This window comes from Anolis sagrei, chromosome 3 (assembly GCF_037176765.1).
Source record: "Anolis sagrei isolate rAnoSag1 chromosome 3, rAnoSag1.mat, whole genome shotgun sequence".
Lineage (NCBI taxonomy): Eukaryota > Metazoa > Chordata > Lepidosauria > Squamata > Dactyloidae > Anolis > Anolis sagrei.
The window spans coordinates 48,179,189-48,194,232 of NC_090023.1; the positions used below are offsets into that span (position 1 = coordinate 48,179,189).

A 15,044-nucleotide genomic window follows, 5' to 3' on the forward strand; every position below is an offset into this window, starting at 1 on the left:
ATTAAGCGGATTTGGCCCAGATCAGCTCCATGAGTTTTTCAAGTCACCTATTGACTTATGGTGACCTCATGGATTTCATATTAAGCAAGGAATTATTCAGAGGTGGTTTCTTTTCTTACAAGCCAGTTTTTCCCCCTCTGATATATAGCCTGGCATTCATTGGTAGTCTCCCATCCAAGTACTAACCAGGGCTGACCTGGCTTAATCTACAATATCAGACTAAATCTTGTGCCTTTAGGTGGATTTAACTTTGACTTGACTAGATAAAATAACAACAACACTATTTGTGTGGTCTCCCCGAGGGGACTCAGGGCGGATTCCAGCAAACAATGTCTTGAAACAATGAAACACAGATAAAGCTAAGGACTTCCCCTTCATCTTCGTCTCTGGGGGGATGGTGTTCAACTTCTTTTCTAAGCCAAAGTGCCGGTGTTGTCCGCAGACACTTTCTGGTTATGTGGCCCGCATGACTGCACGGAGCGCCATTGACCTTCCCACTGAGGCAGTATTGATCTACTCACATTTGCATGCTTTTGAACTGCTAAGGAGCTGGGGCTAACAGCAGGAGCACACCCTGTCCTGTGGATTTGAACCGCCAACCTTTTGGTCACCGAGTTCAGCAGCTCAATGGTTTAACCCATTGTGCCACCAAGGCAGAGTTATGGTTGAGCTAATTCTTTCCATATTGTAATAATAGATTTAACAGTGCTCCAGGATTTTCATGATTTAGGATAACCCAAATTACAACTCAGTCTTCATTGTGCAGCTTTATGCTTGATTTGTTATGATAGCTCTTGGTCTATTGACACAGTTTACTTAGATATGCTGCCAAACAATCCCTGGGGCCTTCCAGAGACAGGTGTATTTAATGAGATCACATGGAACGGAGGCTGCACAGCCATGGACTCCATTCAACTAAGTTATGTGCTTTTTGGATTCATTGTGCCTTGCATACATCAAATGGTAACAGTGCCAATTAAATCAATTTTAGTTCCAGATTGGAATGTGACCAATTGTCGAAAAGTCACAGGAGGAAAAGTACTTCTGCAAAGCACCGTGACTGAATAAACCCATATAGGATTTCACTCTAAATTGTTTAATTGGCATAACAGTTGCATACCACTATGTATGAACTTTGTATTTGAAATGTGTGAGCTTGTTGGATAGAATATGAATATTGACTTAAGCAAGATATTTGATTTCAGTTCCCCCCTGAAGAATACTGAGAGTTTTAAAATACATTTCTAAATCAACCAGAAAATAACTGTCTAGTGACACAGAATTCTTTCTTTTAAAAACTTCCCATATATACTCAAGTATAAGCCAACTCGAAAATAAGCTGAGGCACCTAATTTTACCACAAAAAACTTGGAAAATGTATTGACTTGAGGGTGGGAAATGCAGCAGCTACTGGTAAATTTCAAAATAAAAATAGATACCAATAAAATTACATTAATTGAGGCATCAGTAGGTTAATTTTTTAAAATATTTACGTAAAACTATAATTTAAGATAAGACTGTCCAACTCTGATTAAATCATTATTCTAACCTTCGATGTAAATGTGCTTATGTATCCTTCCAATAATCACCATAGTTTATTTTAACTATACATTTTGGGGGAAATGCTGTGTGTATATGAATAAGGAAAAGTGGGAAAAAGTGGCACCGAGAGCGGATGAGAGGAAGGTGTGCGCTGCATCGAGTGAAAAGGAGATGAAGGCATGTGCTGCACCAAGAGAGGAGGAGAAGAAGTTGCAGGCTGCGCAAGGAGAGCTAGGTTGCTATGCAAAGAGGTGAGGGTTCTAGCAGGAAGGTATGGGGCTAAAAAAAGCCCTCCTTTCAGCCCCACACCTTTGTGCCAGGACCCTCACCCGAATACAAGCCGGGGGGGGGGGGGGTTCAGCCAAAAAAATGGGTTGAATAGCTAGGCTTATATTCAAGTATATGTACTATATCCCTCATTTTCAGATTGAATAGGTTGGATGTCGGTTTTCAAATGTGTAGCAAATTAGCAACATATACCAAATGTTTCATTATTTATAATAGTGTGTTCATATACATATTATATTTATCATTTCAGCTAAGATATTACAAATTATTTTCCCATTGCTGCGGGTATCAAAGAATTATAAAAATAGGCGTACTCTTGAAGAGATGCTGCCTTTGCAGTGTTTCACATGATTTCCTTTGAGGAAAGGAAAAGTCATAAGAGCTTCCTTTCCTAGTCTTTTCCAACACTAGAAAATGTTTGGTGTTTCAAGGACAGCACTTCCCACTGGTAAAAATGTAATTTATATATAGAAGCTTTAGGTGTGTGTGTATATGTGTGTGTATTTTAAAATGCCACAATTCCCACAAGTTGGAATATTGTTATTATCATACTTATTTCATAAATTCACATTCATAAATTCACATATGCTGATATATGTTGTATTTTGACAGAGCTTGAAATTGATACTTTTTGGACTGTAACTCAGCAGTTAGAATCTTCCAGGCGCTAGCGATGCTGGCTGGGGGATTCAGGAAGTCCAAAAAGTAACTTCCAAATGAATGATATGGATGAGGTAATATCCTTGCCTTATCTTTTCCATTGTTTTCTTTTCTTTCTGAAGCCTGCTTTTCCAGCATAGCTAGAATGCCATAATGACATTAAAGAGAAGTGTAGGGTTTTAAGAAACGGTTGTTTCATTGTGTATGAGAAATGCATAAAAAAGCAGTTGTGAAGGTAACCTAAGTTGCATGCATGCATGTGTCATTGTGTGTTTAATGGAGAAGATCTCAAGTTTCATAGTACCTTTTGATTATTAAAGCTGAAATGTCTGGACCCTTAAAAGTTTGTTTCTGCAATGTCATACAGTTGTGCTCTTATGCAGAGCACAACTGTATGACCAATACAGATATCACATTTTTCCCTATTAAGAGGAATGCTGCCATTGATGACATATAAGCATTACCTATAAGTGGGCATCCTTTATGTCAGACCCAGGGGCCCCCAGTGGCGCAATGAGTTAAACCCTTGTGCTGGCAGGACTGCTGACCGAAAGGTCGGCAGTTCAAATCCAGGGAGCGGGGCACGCTTCTGCCTGTCAGCTCCAGCTTCCCATGTGGGGACATGAGATGAGCCTCCTACAGGATAGTAAAACATCCAGGTGTTCCCTGGCAATATCCTTTAGATAGCCACGGCTCTCACACCAGAAGCGACTTGCAGTTTCTACAGTCACTCCTGACATGAAAAAAAAGTCAAAACCATCTTCTCAGTAAGCATACAATACAAAGTACTCACAATGAAACTCAACATTTCTGCAAAGCAGGGGAAGCCTCCAAATTGACAGGTTTTAAGTCACCTATTGAATTATCTTTCTTTTAAAAGTTTTACAGAAATGAAGTTTGTTCTGCATGTAAGAATTTGCTTTCAAGTTACAAATACATAAACATTATGTGTGATTCTTCTGTACATTAAATGTGTATGAGGTGGAAACACATATTGCAATGTGCCATATGGGTTGAATTTAGCCTTTCCTTCCATCTTTGTCAACTCACTTTGGCACGTTGCACACATTTATATCTTCTCGGCATATTAAGTAAAGGAACGTGGTACTCCGCTGTTCCATCACAAATCTGCCATATTTCACTTGCTGAAGCTCTTTATAAATAAGAAGTACAATTGAACAAAATTGTAATATTTGGCACCCTTCAGTTTTGGCTAAACAGCATGGGCCACACCTGCATGGGCTACTTACTCTTAAAAATTACACATTATCAATACGTTGAGGACCTATTTTGGCTCTTTTTGTTGTATTAAAATTGAAAGAGAAGATGAAGATTTATTGATGAAGCTGAGTATTTCCTCTAACAATTTTTTTTTTTTACTGTACCCTTATTCTGCTTTATTTTGCAGCTCTTTGTATAAAGATTAAGTATCCCTTATGTGGAATTCCAAAATTCAAAATAATCTAAAATCATCCAAATCGGTGACCAAGATAGTGACATCTTTGCTTTCTGATGGTTCAGTATACCCAAATTTTGTCTCATGTATACAATTATTTAAAATATTGTGTGTAAAATTACCTTCCAGCCAAGTGCAGAGCACCTGATGGATTAACCTGGACACAGCATGTTATTTGAAAACACAGAAATGCTGGGCCACTCTAACAACCACCATGTCAGACTACACAGAGAAGCCACTAAAATACACAAGCTTGTGGACAATTTCAACAGAAAGGAGGAAACCATGAAAATGAACAAAATGAACAAAATCTGGCTACCAGTATTAAAAAAAAACTCTAAAATCAGGACAGTAAATAAAGGACAACACTCAGAAAAAGGGGGAATTCCAGACAGCAAACAATCAGGGTCAGCTAATTACCTCCCAACAAAGGATTCCCTCAGAGAGTTAGCACCCAGACCTTGAAGCTGCAAGGCCATTAAAAGCTAATTAAGATGGCCAGTTGCAACATTCACACTTGCCTCAAGCAGACAAGAGTTCTTTCTCCCACCTGGACATTCCACAGATATATAAACCCCATTTTCCTAGTTTCCAACAGACCTTACAACGTCTGAGGATGCCTGCCAGAGATGTGGTCAAAACTTAAGGAGAAAATGCTTCTTCATCATGTCCAGACAGCCCAGAAAACTCACAACAACCCAGTTACTCAACCTGTTCTCCAAAATATATTGCTGAGAATTTGGAGAATGATACGATACGGGATTTACAAGGGAAGCCTGGCATATCCTTTCCTTATAAGAATTGAAGTGCCTTTTGTTAATAATTTAATGCTTTTGGAAGCAAACTTTAGGCTATATTGTATTGCTACAAACATTTTCCAGATTTTATTTCTTAATACTTGATCACATATCCTCTGTTGGTGAAATAATTGTAGCAGTGCTCTTTTTTCACTGCTAATTACTTTTATTTTGTCAAACAAGCCTCCCCAAAACTTGTGGTCTCCAGATGTTTTGACTTTAGTTACCAACATCTATGTTTTTTGGTCATTCTTCTCATACTGGCAGGAATTTATGTGTCTTGGAGTGCAGAACATCTGCAGACCATCTTGTTGTAAAAGGCTGCATTGGGGTATTGGTCCATTTGGGAAAATTTAGTTTTGGATCCTTTTTTTTTTTTAAAAAAAAAAGGTCTTCTGTTTATGTCTTTCTCTTTGCTCCATTATTTGGAGGTGTACAGGTAAAGAATATTTCTGAATGAAACAAAACAACCAATTTTAAAGCATAGTAGATTATGTTATTATGCTCATATGTGAAGAGAGGGAACATAAATGTAGCATGTTTACCCTCATCTAAAAATAACTAAAACATTACCTTAATAAGGTTATAAATCTAGAATTAAATCCACAACTGTCTAGATCTAGCTTCGGGTATAAACAGTTGGTTCTTTTCCAGGTAACTGTCATTTTTAATGAGGCTCCTAAACTGCTTTGCACCATAAATTTACATTCCAGTTTCTAGACAAAGCAGATTAAGATGAGTCCTTTTGTAACTAGCATAGAACAAAACGGTGCCATTGAAATAATTTAGGGTTATTCTGAATGTTAGTGCACTTCTCTAAATAGTGTAGTGATCAATAATTTCTTTCCCTTCAAGAAGGAAGTGACAGTGTCAATCTCTGTCAAATACTGAGATAAACTGGCACTAAAACAAATCCGATACTGACAGCTTTTTAGAAAATATATTTTGTGGAGATATCATTGTCAATCAAATAAAACATTGATACACCAGAGAGTTTAAAAGCTAAAGATCAAACCTGTACTGCTAGTCCTGAAATTCAAAATAAACTATCTGAAGAGCAATGTGTAAAAATAAAACAGTAAATTCTGTACATTTTTAAAACAATGGCAGATGGTGGGCCTATGTCAGAGGAACAGTGGATATACTTTAGGTTTTAAACTTTACTATTAAGGAGTAATCCAAGATGTTGAACTTATTGGAGGAAAGGGTTAACATCTTTCAAAGCTCTTTTAGTATTCCTAGTGACCAAAAAGGTAGGAGATGAACAGGAGGCCACGAGATACTAGTGCCTATGTCCAACTGCTGACATATGTTCAATTTATGATAAATGAAATAACTATATTTTAAGGAAGTTTCTTAATATTTTTGTTGCCTGCTTTGAAAGAGGGTATTTTTGTTTATTTACAGATATCAGAATTTCTACAGTGGAGTCTAATTTGGTTGTAAAGATCCAGCAGATGACCTGATGTCCAGTAGAAATAATCTTTCCTATGACAGTATTGGGACAGGTATGAGATCTATTACTTAGTTAGATTGAAGGGGGTCCTTTTTAACCATCTAATGATTCTGGTGTCATTAAAATTTCTATAACCAAGTCTGTAGGGTGATCTAAGTCACTTCATGCATGAGTACTCAAAATAACTTTGTTTCTACTGTGTTGAATGATGCTTACTACCTATGTTTAGGATTATGGTACCTGCATGGATTTTACATAGAAATATATTTCCTTTTGTTGGCATTTCATTTGAATACTGCTGAGTCTACAGTCATCTGCCCTGAAAAAGCAGATCTGTAGGAAGCTAAAGAGTGTCAATATATGTTTGACCGGGAAATCTTTACACACTCAGCAATGAGGAAAGCATTCTGCAGCCATAGTTAATCAATTTAAACTCTGGCTGACCTCCAGCTGGAGACTGTTGTTCTGACACCTATGAAAACAAGCTCTCTTCTCTACTAAGCCATTCTTTAAGAGTAAAACCCAGTGCTGAATATATCAGCATGGTAATAGAAGGAAACATCTAGCTAGAAGGACATATCCTATTTTGCCTTTGTGTTTTTCTCTTCTGTACTTCAGTTCAACTAGTATTATTGACTAACCACTGCATCACAAAGGACTAAAATCAGCAGCATGCTGCGCTTTTAGCCCAGGTCATCCATGGAGCCCCCAGTGGCGTTAAACACTTGCTCTGGCAGGACTGAAGACCAACAGGTTGCAGGTTCGAATCCGGAGAAAGTGTGGGTGAGCTCCCTCTATCAGCTCCAGCTTCCCATTGCGGGGACATGAGAGAAGCCTCCCACAAGGATGATAAAATATCAAAACACCTGGGCATCCCCTGGGCAACGTTCTTGCAGATGGCCAATTCTCTCACACCAAAAGCAATTTACAGATTCTCAAGTCACTCCTGACATGTAAAAAAAAATCCATGGAGCCGGCCAGCTCCCATTACATGACCGCGTGTCAACTCTGTGGGTGAAGGAGGGCAGAGCAGGCGCATTCCACTGGCAGGGCAACACGGGAGAGCTCCTGTGCTGGCATAAAATCTATGGGGGGAAACCACATGCACCACACATGCTCACACTCCCGCCACCCCATGTGATTGCACTCACTTGAATCCAGGCAATGCGGGGCATGGGGTGCTGGATTCCCCATACTTCTATGCGAACTGTAGCGCCGCCACCGCTGGATATCTGATGAGGTTGTTAGTATTCATTATACAAGTTGAAAGATTCTCAACTGACTCTCTTGATTTATTTGAAGTGCAGAAACAATTGTAGTGGGTCCCATAGTACATAGTACAATTGTAGTGGGTCCCATAGTGTGTATATTCACACTGCAAAATTATAGCACTTTGATACTATTATAACTGCCATGATTGCATCTTATTGAGTCCTGGGATTTCAATTAGGTGAAGCTCCTAGAATTATCCTTCTTTGAACTTCTGCAATACAGCTCTCTAGAAAAGAATTCCAAGTATTTCTTTCCAGATTTAAGTTTTCAGGATTCTGTAAGATAGAGTTATGGCCACTAAAGTGGCATCAAGAATGATATAACTATGCAGTGCATATGCAACAGAGTCTTAGGATAATCATATTGCTAGGATACGTTTACTTCATTGGAATTGGTTTGCATTTTGGGTTGGGCGAAGGAGGCATTCACAACACATTTCTTTCCTTTCCCACTATATGAGATTAACAGCTACTTGGCCTGTCTGTAAGTATGATTCTTCTTGAGGAAACAGTGTCACAGTAAATGGCCCTTCTAATACTACTCTCCATACCCAAAACAGCTCTAGTTAAAGTAGAGAAAAGAAAGGTTTGGATGGGAATTTAGTTGAGGAAAGGTGTACCCATGGGAGGTCATGAAGATACATATTGGGGCGACTAAATAAAAGTAATGTGTTTATCTGTCTGTGTCTTCAAATCACCTGCCTATTTATGACAACCCAATTATCCAACCAAACCCATCCCTTAATATGAACATATGCTTGATATGAACACGTTCACTGGCTGTGCTGCTAGGCAAATAGAAAACGTATTTCTTTATGATGAACCTGTATCCTATAGAAGTATCTGTATAAACCTCTTTCATATTGAGAACACACTCCCAGTAGGGAGGGGTAGTGACTGGCAACATTTGGACTGATGTGATCAGGTGTATTCTCACTCAGAAAACAGTCCATTTAACCAACCATTTAAACATACTCAATTTATGGAAAAAAGTTGTGGAAAACAACATTAAATTGGTACACAAATATCTTAGGAGAGTATTTGCAATATGTAAATGGTTCACACAAATTCACTTTGAATCCTCGACATGCGAGTGTGGAGAGGAGCAAACCACTGACCACCTGCTGCAATGCACCCTGAGCCCTGCCACATGCACAAGGGAGGACCTTCTTGCAGCAACACCAGAGGCACTCCAAGTGGCCAAATACTGGTCAAAGGACATTTAATCAACTCTCATACTCACAAATTTTGTAATCTGCTTGTTTGCTTTGCTCTGTTAGAAATGTAATATAATTTGACTGGTTGTTCTGACACGACAAATAAATAAATACTTTGATATTCACAGATGAATGGTGAAGCAATACTATGAAGTATTTAATAATTTGTGTTCAATTAATATTTGATGAATTATACTGTTGGATGTTTTTGTAGAATTCATGGTTAAAGAGTATGGTCAGAATTTCATTAAATTATATTCAGTTATTATTTGAGCACTTCATCACACAGCTTACATGACTGCAGACCGGTAATGTTGGGAATTGCAAGAGGAATGTTAACAGATAATAGGGAGGGTACTGTCCTAAACTAAAAAGCGAGTGGATTAAATAAGTATACAAAAATGCAAAACCTTCAACACACATTACTTTTTATGCTTAATCCAATTGTGAACTTTTGACCTTTTAAAAAACATTTCTCGGTGTAAATTCTGGCTTTTTCTATGTGAAGAAAAATAAATTCCTTTTGAGATCTTGTATAATTTTTAAAGTATTTTTGTGAGAAGTTGGAAGAAAACCTGTTTTGCAAGGAGTCTGATTCAGTCCTGGCATCTTCAGATAGTCAGGAGAGCTATTGCCAGTGGCTGTATATTCTACACTCACTGGTAGCAGCTCTCATGACCTTGATAGACTTGGTTTGAGTTTCTACGGAATAGCATCTTGTGTTCTCAAACATTCTTTAAAATACCACTGGTATAATCAGAACTATTTTCAAGTCTTTAAATGTGTTCTAAATGCCTTTGTGCATCTCTGCAAGAAATGCAAAACAATAGATAATTATTTTTTGTTATTGTTTCACCATCTGCCATATTTGTTGTTAAGGACAAGGGTTTCAATTTCAAGAAACTTTTCCATATTGAAAGCTAGCATGTTATTTAGCAAGAGCTGAGTCTGCAATAATACCCATTAATAGTTCAGTGAAATTCCAGACAGGGAAAATATCCTGCTATATCTCTATATCAGATGGTATAGGACCATATTTCAAGGAAGGAACTGGCAAAATGATATGCGAGTGTTCTTTGCCTAAGAAAACTCCATGAAATTCATGGGGCCTCCATAAGTCAAAGCATATGCTCACATTCTGTTGTGTATAACAGCCCATGGAAGTCTGTGTTATGATGATCCTTGGGATAGTCTGTGAAACTGCAGATAGCAACTTCAGCAACTTAATCAAATTGTTCTGTTGTGTGTTGGGTGGAGTTATGGAAGAATCTACCCAGTACATAATATTTTCCATGTGTTTCTTCTCCCTATTGCATAGAGATAGTCTTTCCATCAGAACTGATAAATCAATTTTATGCATACCCTTGAGAAAAGTAATGTTTGTTTCTTTGTTAAGTACTTGTAAACTTGTGTCCTTTTCATTTAATATTACACCCCCCCCCCCCCCCACTTTCCCTGTAGCAGAAGGGAACTGGATAAACCAAAGTGCATATGGTACTCTAAAGTTTCATTACTGGTTCTGTGCACAAAATGATTTCCACAGCTGGGAGCCTTTAAAAACATACAGATTTCTTTTGGTAGACACAAATACATTCCTTCATCTGTTTGATTTCCGATCCCATGATCTGATTTCAGCAGTGAAAAGAGAGACCTGTTTGCACACTTTCTGTTCTATTTGAATCTGGTTCGTTTCCATGCATCTCTCCCAAGGTTAACCTTGTTCTGAGTTACAGAATCTGCTGCAGTCCTATGCCAACTTAATTCAATTCAGTTTTCTTGAACCCAATTGGGCATCTTTCTGAGTAGATGTGTAGAATTGCCCAGGTCAGCGATATTTCTAATAGAGTGGGCCCTTGGTATCCACTGGAGTTTGGTTCCAAGACCTCCCCCCATTGATTCCAAAATCCATAGATGTTCAAGACCCTTTATATACTATTGTGTGGTAAAATATTATGCTGTGTTTAATGTGCTGTCATTACTTTAATCTAGATCATAAGCAAATTTCCATCATTAAAATGCACATATTCTAAGCTTATAAACAAATCTTTTTGATTTCAGTCAAATTATACACTGTAAGTGTAGTTAGAATCTTTGCTTGATCCAAAAACATTGCCCTGATATTGCCAGGATTCTTGTAGATCATCCTAGGACTTCAATATTTTATATTTTGAAGTAATTGCCATTTCTATTAAAGGGAGAATATATCTGCTTTTTTCTTGTTGCATCATTTACAGTAGTCTCTCCATAGCCACAAATTCTGCATCCACAGATTCAACCAACCACAGATTCTAAATATTCCCCAAGAGTAACAATACCTAAAAACCAAACCTTGATTGTGTCATTTTACACAGGGGATACCATTTTCCTACACAGTATTTTCCTACACAATAATTTCCTACAGTCCTGCCGCCGTCGCAAATGTGATTGGTAGGGATGAGAGACAGGGCCTTCTCAGTGGTGGTCCCTCTACTGTGGAACTCCCTCTTCTTTGAGATTAGATTGCCCCCCCCCCCCTAGAATTTAGGAAATAACTTAAGACCTGGTTGTTCAAGAAGGCATTTGATGAATACAGGAGTATGGGAATATGAAGTAGTTAAAAATAACCTGGGGTTCGAAGTAAGAACTAATGTTTTATGTTGTGTTTGTGACTGTTGTTTATAGTTGTATAGTTTTAATGGGTTTAATCTATTGCTATATGTGGTTAGTTTGATATGTGATGTTTTATATGTGTAAAGCGTTGAATTTTGCCAAGGATTGTGTTGTAAACTGCTTTGAGTCCCCCCAGAGGTGAGAAAAGAAGCATATAAATAAATAATATATAAAGTGTCCCGAACATCTATGGATTTTGGAATTAAACAGGATTGGGGAGGGGGGGGGGGTGAGAAACTCTGAAAATTCAAGCTGGGATTCAATTGCTAGTAAATTTCATTTTCGGTCATAATTGGAGAAGAGATATACAATGGTTGGATTAATCAAAGAATTCTGGTTTGATCTTGAGGAGCTAAATTGGACTTGTACCACCTGTGACACAACAAAAAGAAAAATAACCTTATAGATCAGATTCTCGAGGCCTCCTTTGAACATCCCATTTTTCAGTGTCAATCAGTCAACTAAAACTAGAAGTCAGAATGTGCCTGGTATTAATTGTCTTTTACTGATTTTATGAAGCCAAACATAATACAAATTTCATGTAGGTTTGGTTTTCACTCATACACCTCTTTGCTGTGATTCCTTTATTATAATCTGCTTATTTGAAAGTACTTTGAAGCACATGGTTGAAATTAATTGTCATTATTGACTCTGTTGATATATCATCACAGTTGCTAAAATGTCATTATGAGTTGCCAGTTAAATGACATACTAAATATACATTTTATCCATGCTGCAGGTTAGAAAATAAGTAATTCTCCTCTTCCTCTTTCAGATTCCAGTAAAGTGATGGAAGAGTACAACCATATGCAAAGCCAGGTGGAAATACAAAATACGAGTTTGGGAAAGGAAATAATGATGAATTCTCTTGAAAATGATCTTCAAGACATAATGGACAGGCTCAACCAGAAAAAATATTCGTCTAGTCTGAAATTGAAAACAAATGCTGACTACTCTGGTTCTTACTTAACCCTCTCACAGCCCCTGTCACCACCAAAGTCTAGCCCTGCGTCCAGTGTTAAAAGCATGCCGTCTGTTACCAGAATCCAAGGAAGCAAACCACTGGTTTGTGAGAGCTCTTATCTTTCAGACAGGAATGTTTCTGCAAAGCACATGGGCTCCCTTTCAGGCACGTCTCCATCCTTCAGTGAGCACAGTCTCAGGAAGAGAGACTTTGATATTTATGCTTCCAGAGAAAACGAGAAACAGTTTGGACATCTGGATAAGTTTCCGTATTCAAAGTATAGTCAGAAGAATAAATCTCATGATAACGTCTACTTCCCAGGAGTGCTAGATGGGCGGAAAAACTCCGGCTCTCTTCTTGCAATGTGGAATGGAAGCTCAGGGAATGAGATCATTCTTTCACCACTTAGTGGCTCTGGAGCTGCAAGTATGCCCTCCAGCCCAAAGCAAGGCCGGAGGATGAATATTCAGGACCTTCTGTCACTTCAGTCCAGGGTAACTAAACAGAAAGACCCAACAATGGAAATTTTGGGGTCCAGAACCAGGAAGTACTCTGGTGGTTCACTGAGCCATATGGGAGTTTATAGCCGTTCCTTACCCAGGCTTTACAAATCTACAGATAGCCAACTCATGCCGCTGAGTTTACCCCCAAGAAGCTCCCTTGGGAATTCCAAAAGAAAAAAGACGATGGAAAAAGATCTTCTACCTCAAAGCATGCTGGATGCCGACAATTACCTTAATTTTTCTTCTCACACCTCAGGGGTTTCTCCATATACAAACTTTGCATCTGAAAGCAATTCCTATGTGAACTCCACTCTCAGTGTTCCTGCGAGCCCTCGCATGGCTCGGAAGATGCTTCTGGCATCTTCTTCTTCGTACCCTTCTGATGACTTTGACAGAGTTGGACTCTCAGGGACCAGCCCAAGTAATTCTTTCATTCCTATAGATTCTGAGAGGGCATTCTCTTTTCAGAGGAAAGTTTCAAGCAGTTCCATGGAGTTTGATGAAACAGAGCTGGATAACCTCAGGCAGACTCCTTCCATACGAGAGAGAAAGAACAGCATCAGTTCCGTCTCTGGAAGGGATGACTTAATGGACTACCACAGGAGACAGAGAGAAGAAAGGCTTAAAGAGCAAGAGATGGAGAGACTGGTAATTATTTTCAGTTAATTATTTTTAACTTTGTTTGGAGCTTCCAAAGCTAAATGTTTCAACATTAATAATATTGAGGGTGTTTAATACTACTTTGCATTTTCCTATTTATAAGTGAAAGTAAAGAGTTTTCCCCTTTACATTAAGTCTAGTCATGTCTGAATCTGGGACGTGGTGCTCATCTCCATTTCTAAGCTGAATAGCCAGCATTGTCCATAGTCATCTCCCAAAGTAATGTTACCGGCATGACTATATGGAGCACCATTACCTTCCTGCCTATTCTACTCACATTTGCATGTTTTCTAACTGCTAGGTTTGTAGAAGCTGGGGCTAACACCCCTCTCCCCAGATTTTAACCACCTTTCGGTCAGCAAGTTCTGCAGGCCAGCGGTTTAACCCACTGTGCCACTGAGGGCTCCAATCTACGTATAATCTGTTAAATATATACAGTAGACTCAGCTAATCAGGACTCAAGCAACCAGCCAAATAATTGAAGAAATAATACTTTAAATATAATTCTAAAGAAAATCATTTTTAAAATTCTGTAAAACCAGTTTTTATAATACAGTAAAATTGTATTTATTTATTTATTTATTTATTTATTTATTTATTTATTTAATGCACTTATTAACCACCATTCTCAGCCCATAAGGGCGACTCATGGCGGTGTACAGTACACATATAAGACAGTTACAAAATCCATTTCAACAACATATAACAATACACAACTTACAGACTACACTAAAAATCCGCTTCGTCTCTTAGTAGAATCATAGCCAATCTCATATTCCTTGTTCCATTCCAGATCTCATTACCATATTGTCTTGCTGTTAGCACTTAATTAAATGCCCTTTCGAACAGCCATGTCTTAAGGCTTCTCCGAAAGGACATGAGGGAGGGCGCCTGTCTGATGTGAGCAGGGAGAGTGTTCCACAGCCGGGAACATTAAGTTTGTCATTATTTACTTTTAATTACTGTATTTCAATATCAAGTCAATATAGAATTTATGGTATGATATAGCATGGAGTATAATTAGGCCTATTTTAAAAGTAACTCCTAAACTAGCAGGTAAAGGTTTCCCCTTGACATTAAGTCTGGTCTTATCTGAATCTGGGAGGTGGTGCTCATCTCCATTTCTAAACTGAAGAGCTGGCGTAGTCCATAGACATCTCTGAGGTCATGTTACCGGCAAGACTGCATGGAGCGCCATTACCTTCCCGCCGAAGCGGTACCTATTCTACTCACATTTGCATGTTTTCTAACTGCTAGGTTGGCAGAAGCTGGGGCTAACAGTGGGAGCTCACCCCTGCTCCCTGGATTCGAACTGCTGACCTTTCGGCCAGCAAGTTCAGCAGCTCAGAGGTTTAACCTGTTGTGCCACCGGGGACTCCATTACCATTTATACATGGAGGAAAAAATATTTATTGTGTCAATTTTTAAAGATTGCACTGTGTAACACAATTTTTATTCCTGGGTTACAAATGTCATTTCCTAATTGGTTCTACCATAAAAAAAATGGAAAACGTTTATTAAACTGTGAAAACTTTGTTTTTGCGGGACATCCTGTAGCAGATTTTACTATAGTTTTTCAAT

The 15,044-nt window shown here is 38.4% G+C and overlaps 1 protein-coding gene across 10 annotated transcripts in view; it reads left to right on the plus strand.

The window, feature by feature from the left end:
• The window catches only part of PHLDB2 (pleckstrin homology like domain family B member 2), a 79,198-nt gene that overhangs the window by 4,552 nt on the left and 59,602 nt on the right, over window positions 1–15,044 (plus strand). For 9 of the 10 annotated variants that reach the window (XM_067466650.1, XM_067466648.1, XM_060770634.2 and 6 more), the window contains exons 2-3: window positions 6,151–6,251; window positions 12,112–13,451. In XM_067466650.1, the coding sequence (XP_067322751.1) occupies window positions 6,209–6,251; window positions 12,112–13,451 (1,383 nt within the window). In that variant the 5' untranslated portion in view covers window positions 6,151–6,208. The remainder of the gene's footprint in view (window positions 1–6,150; window positions 6,252–12,111; window positions 13,452–15,044) is intronic. The other variant, XM_067466649.1, reaches the window with a different exon arrangement.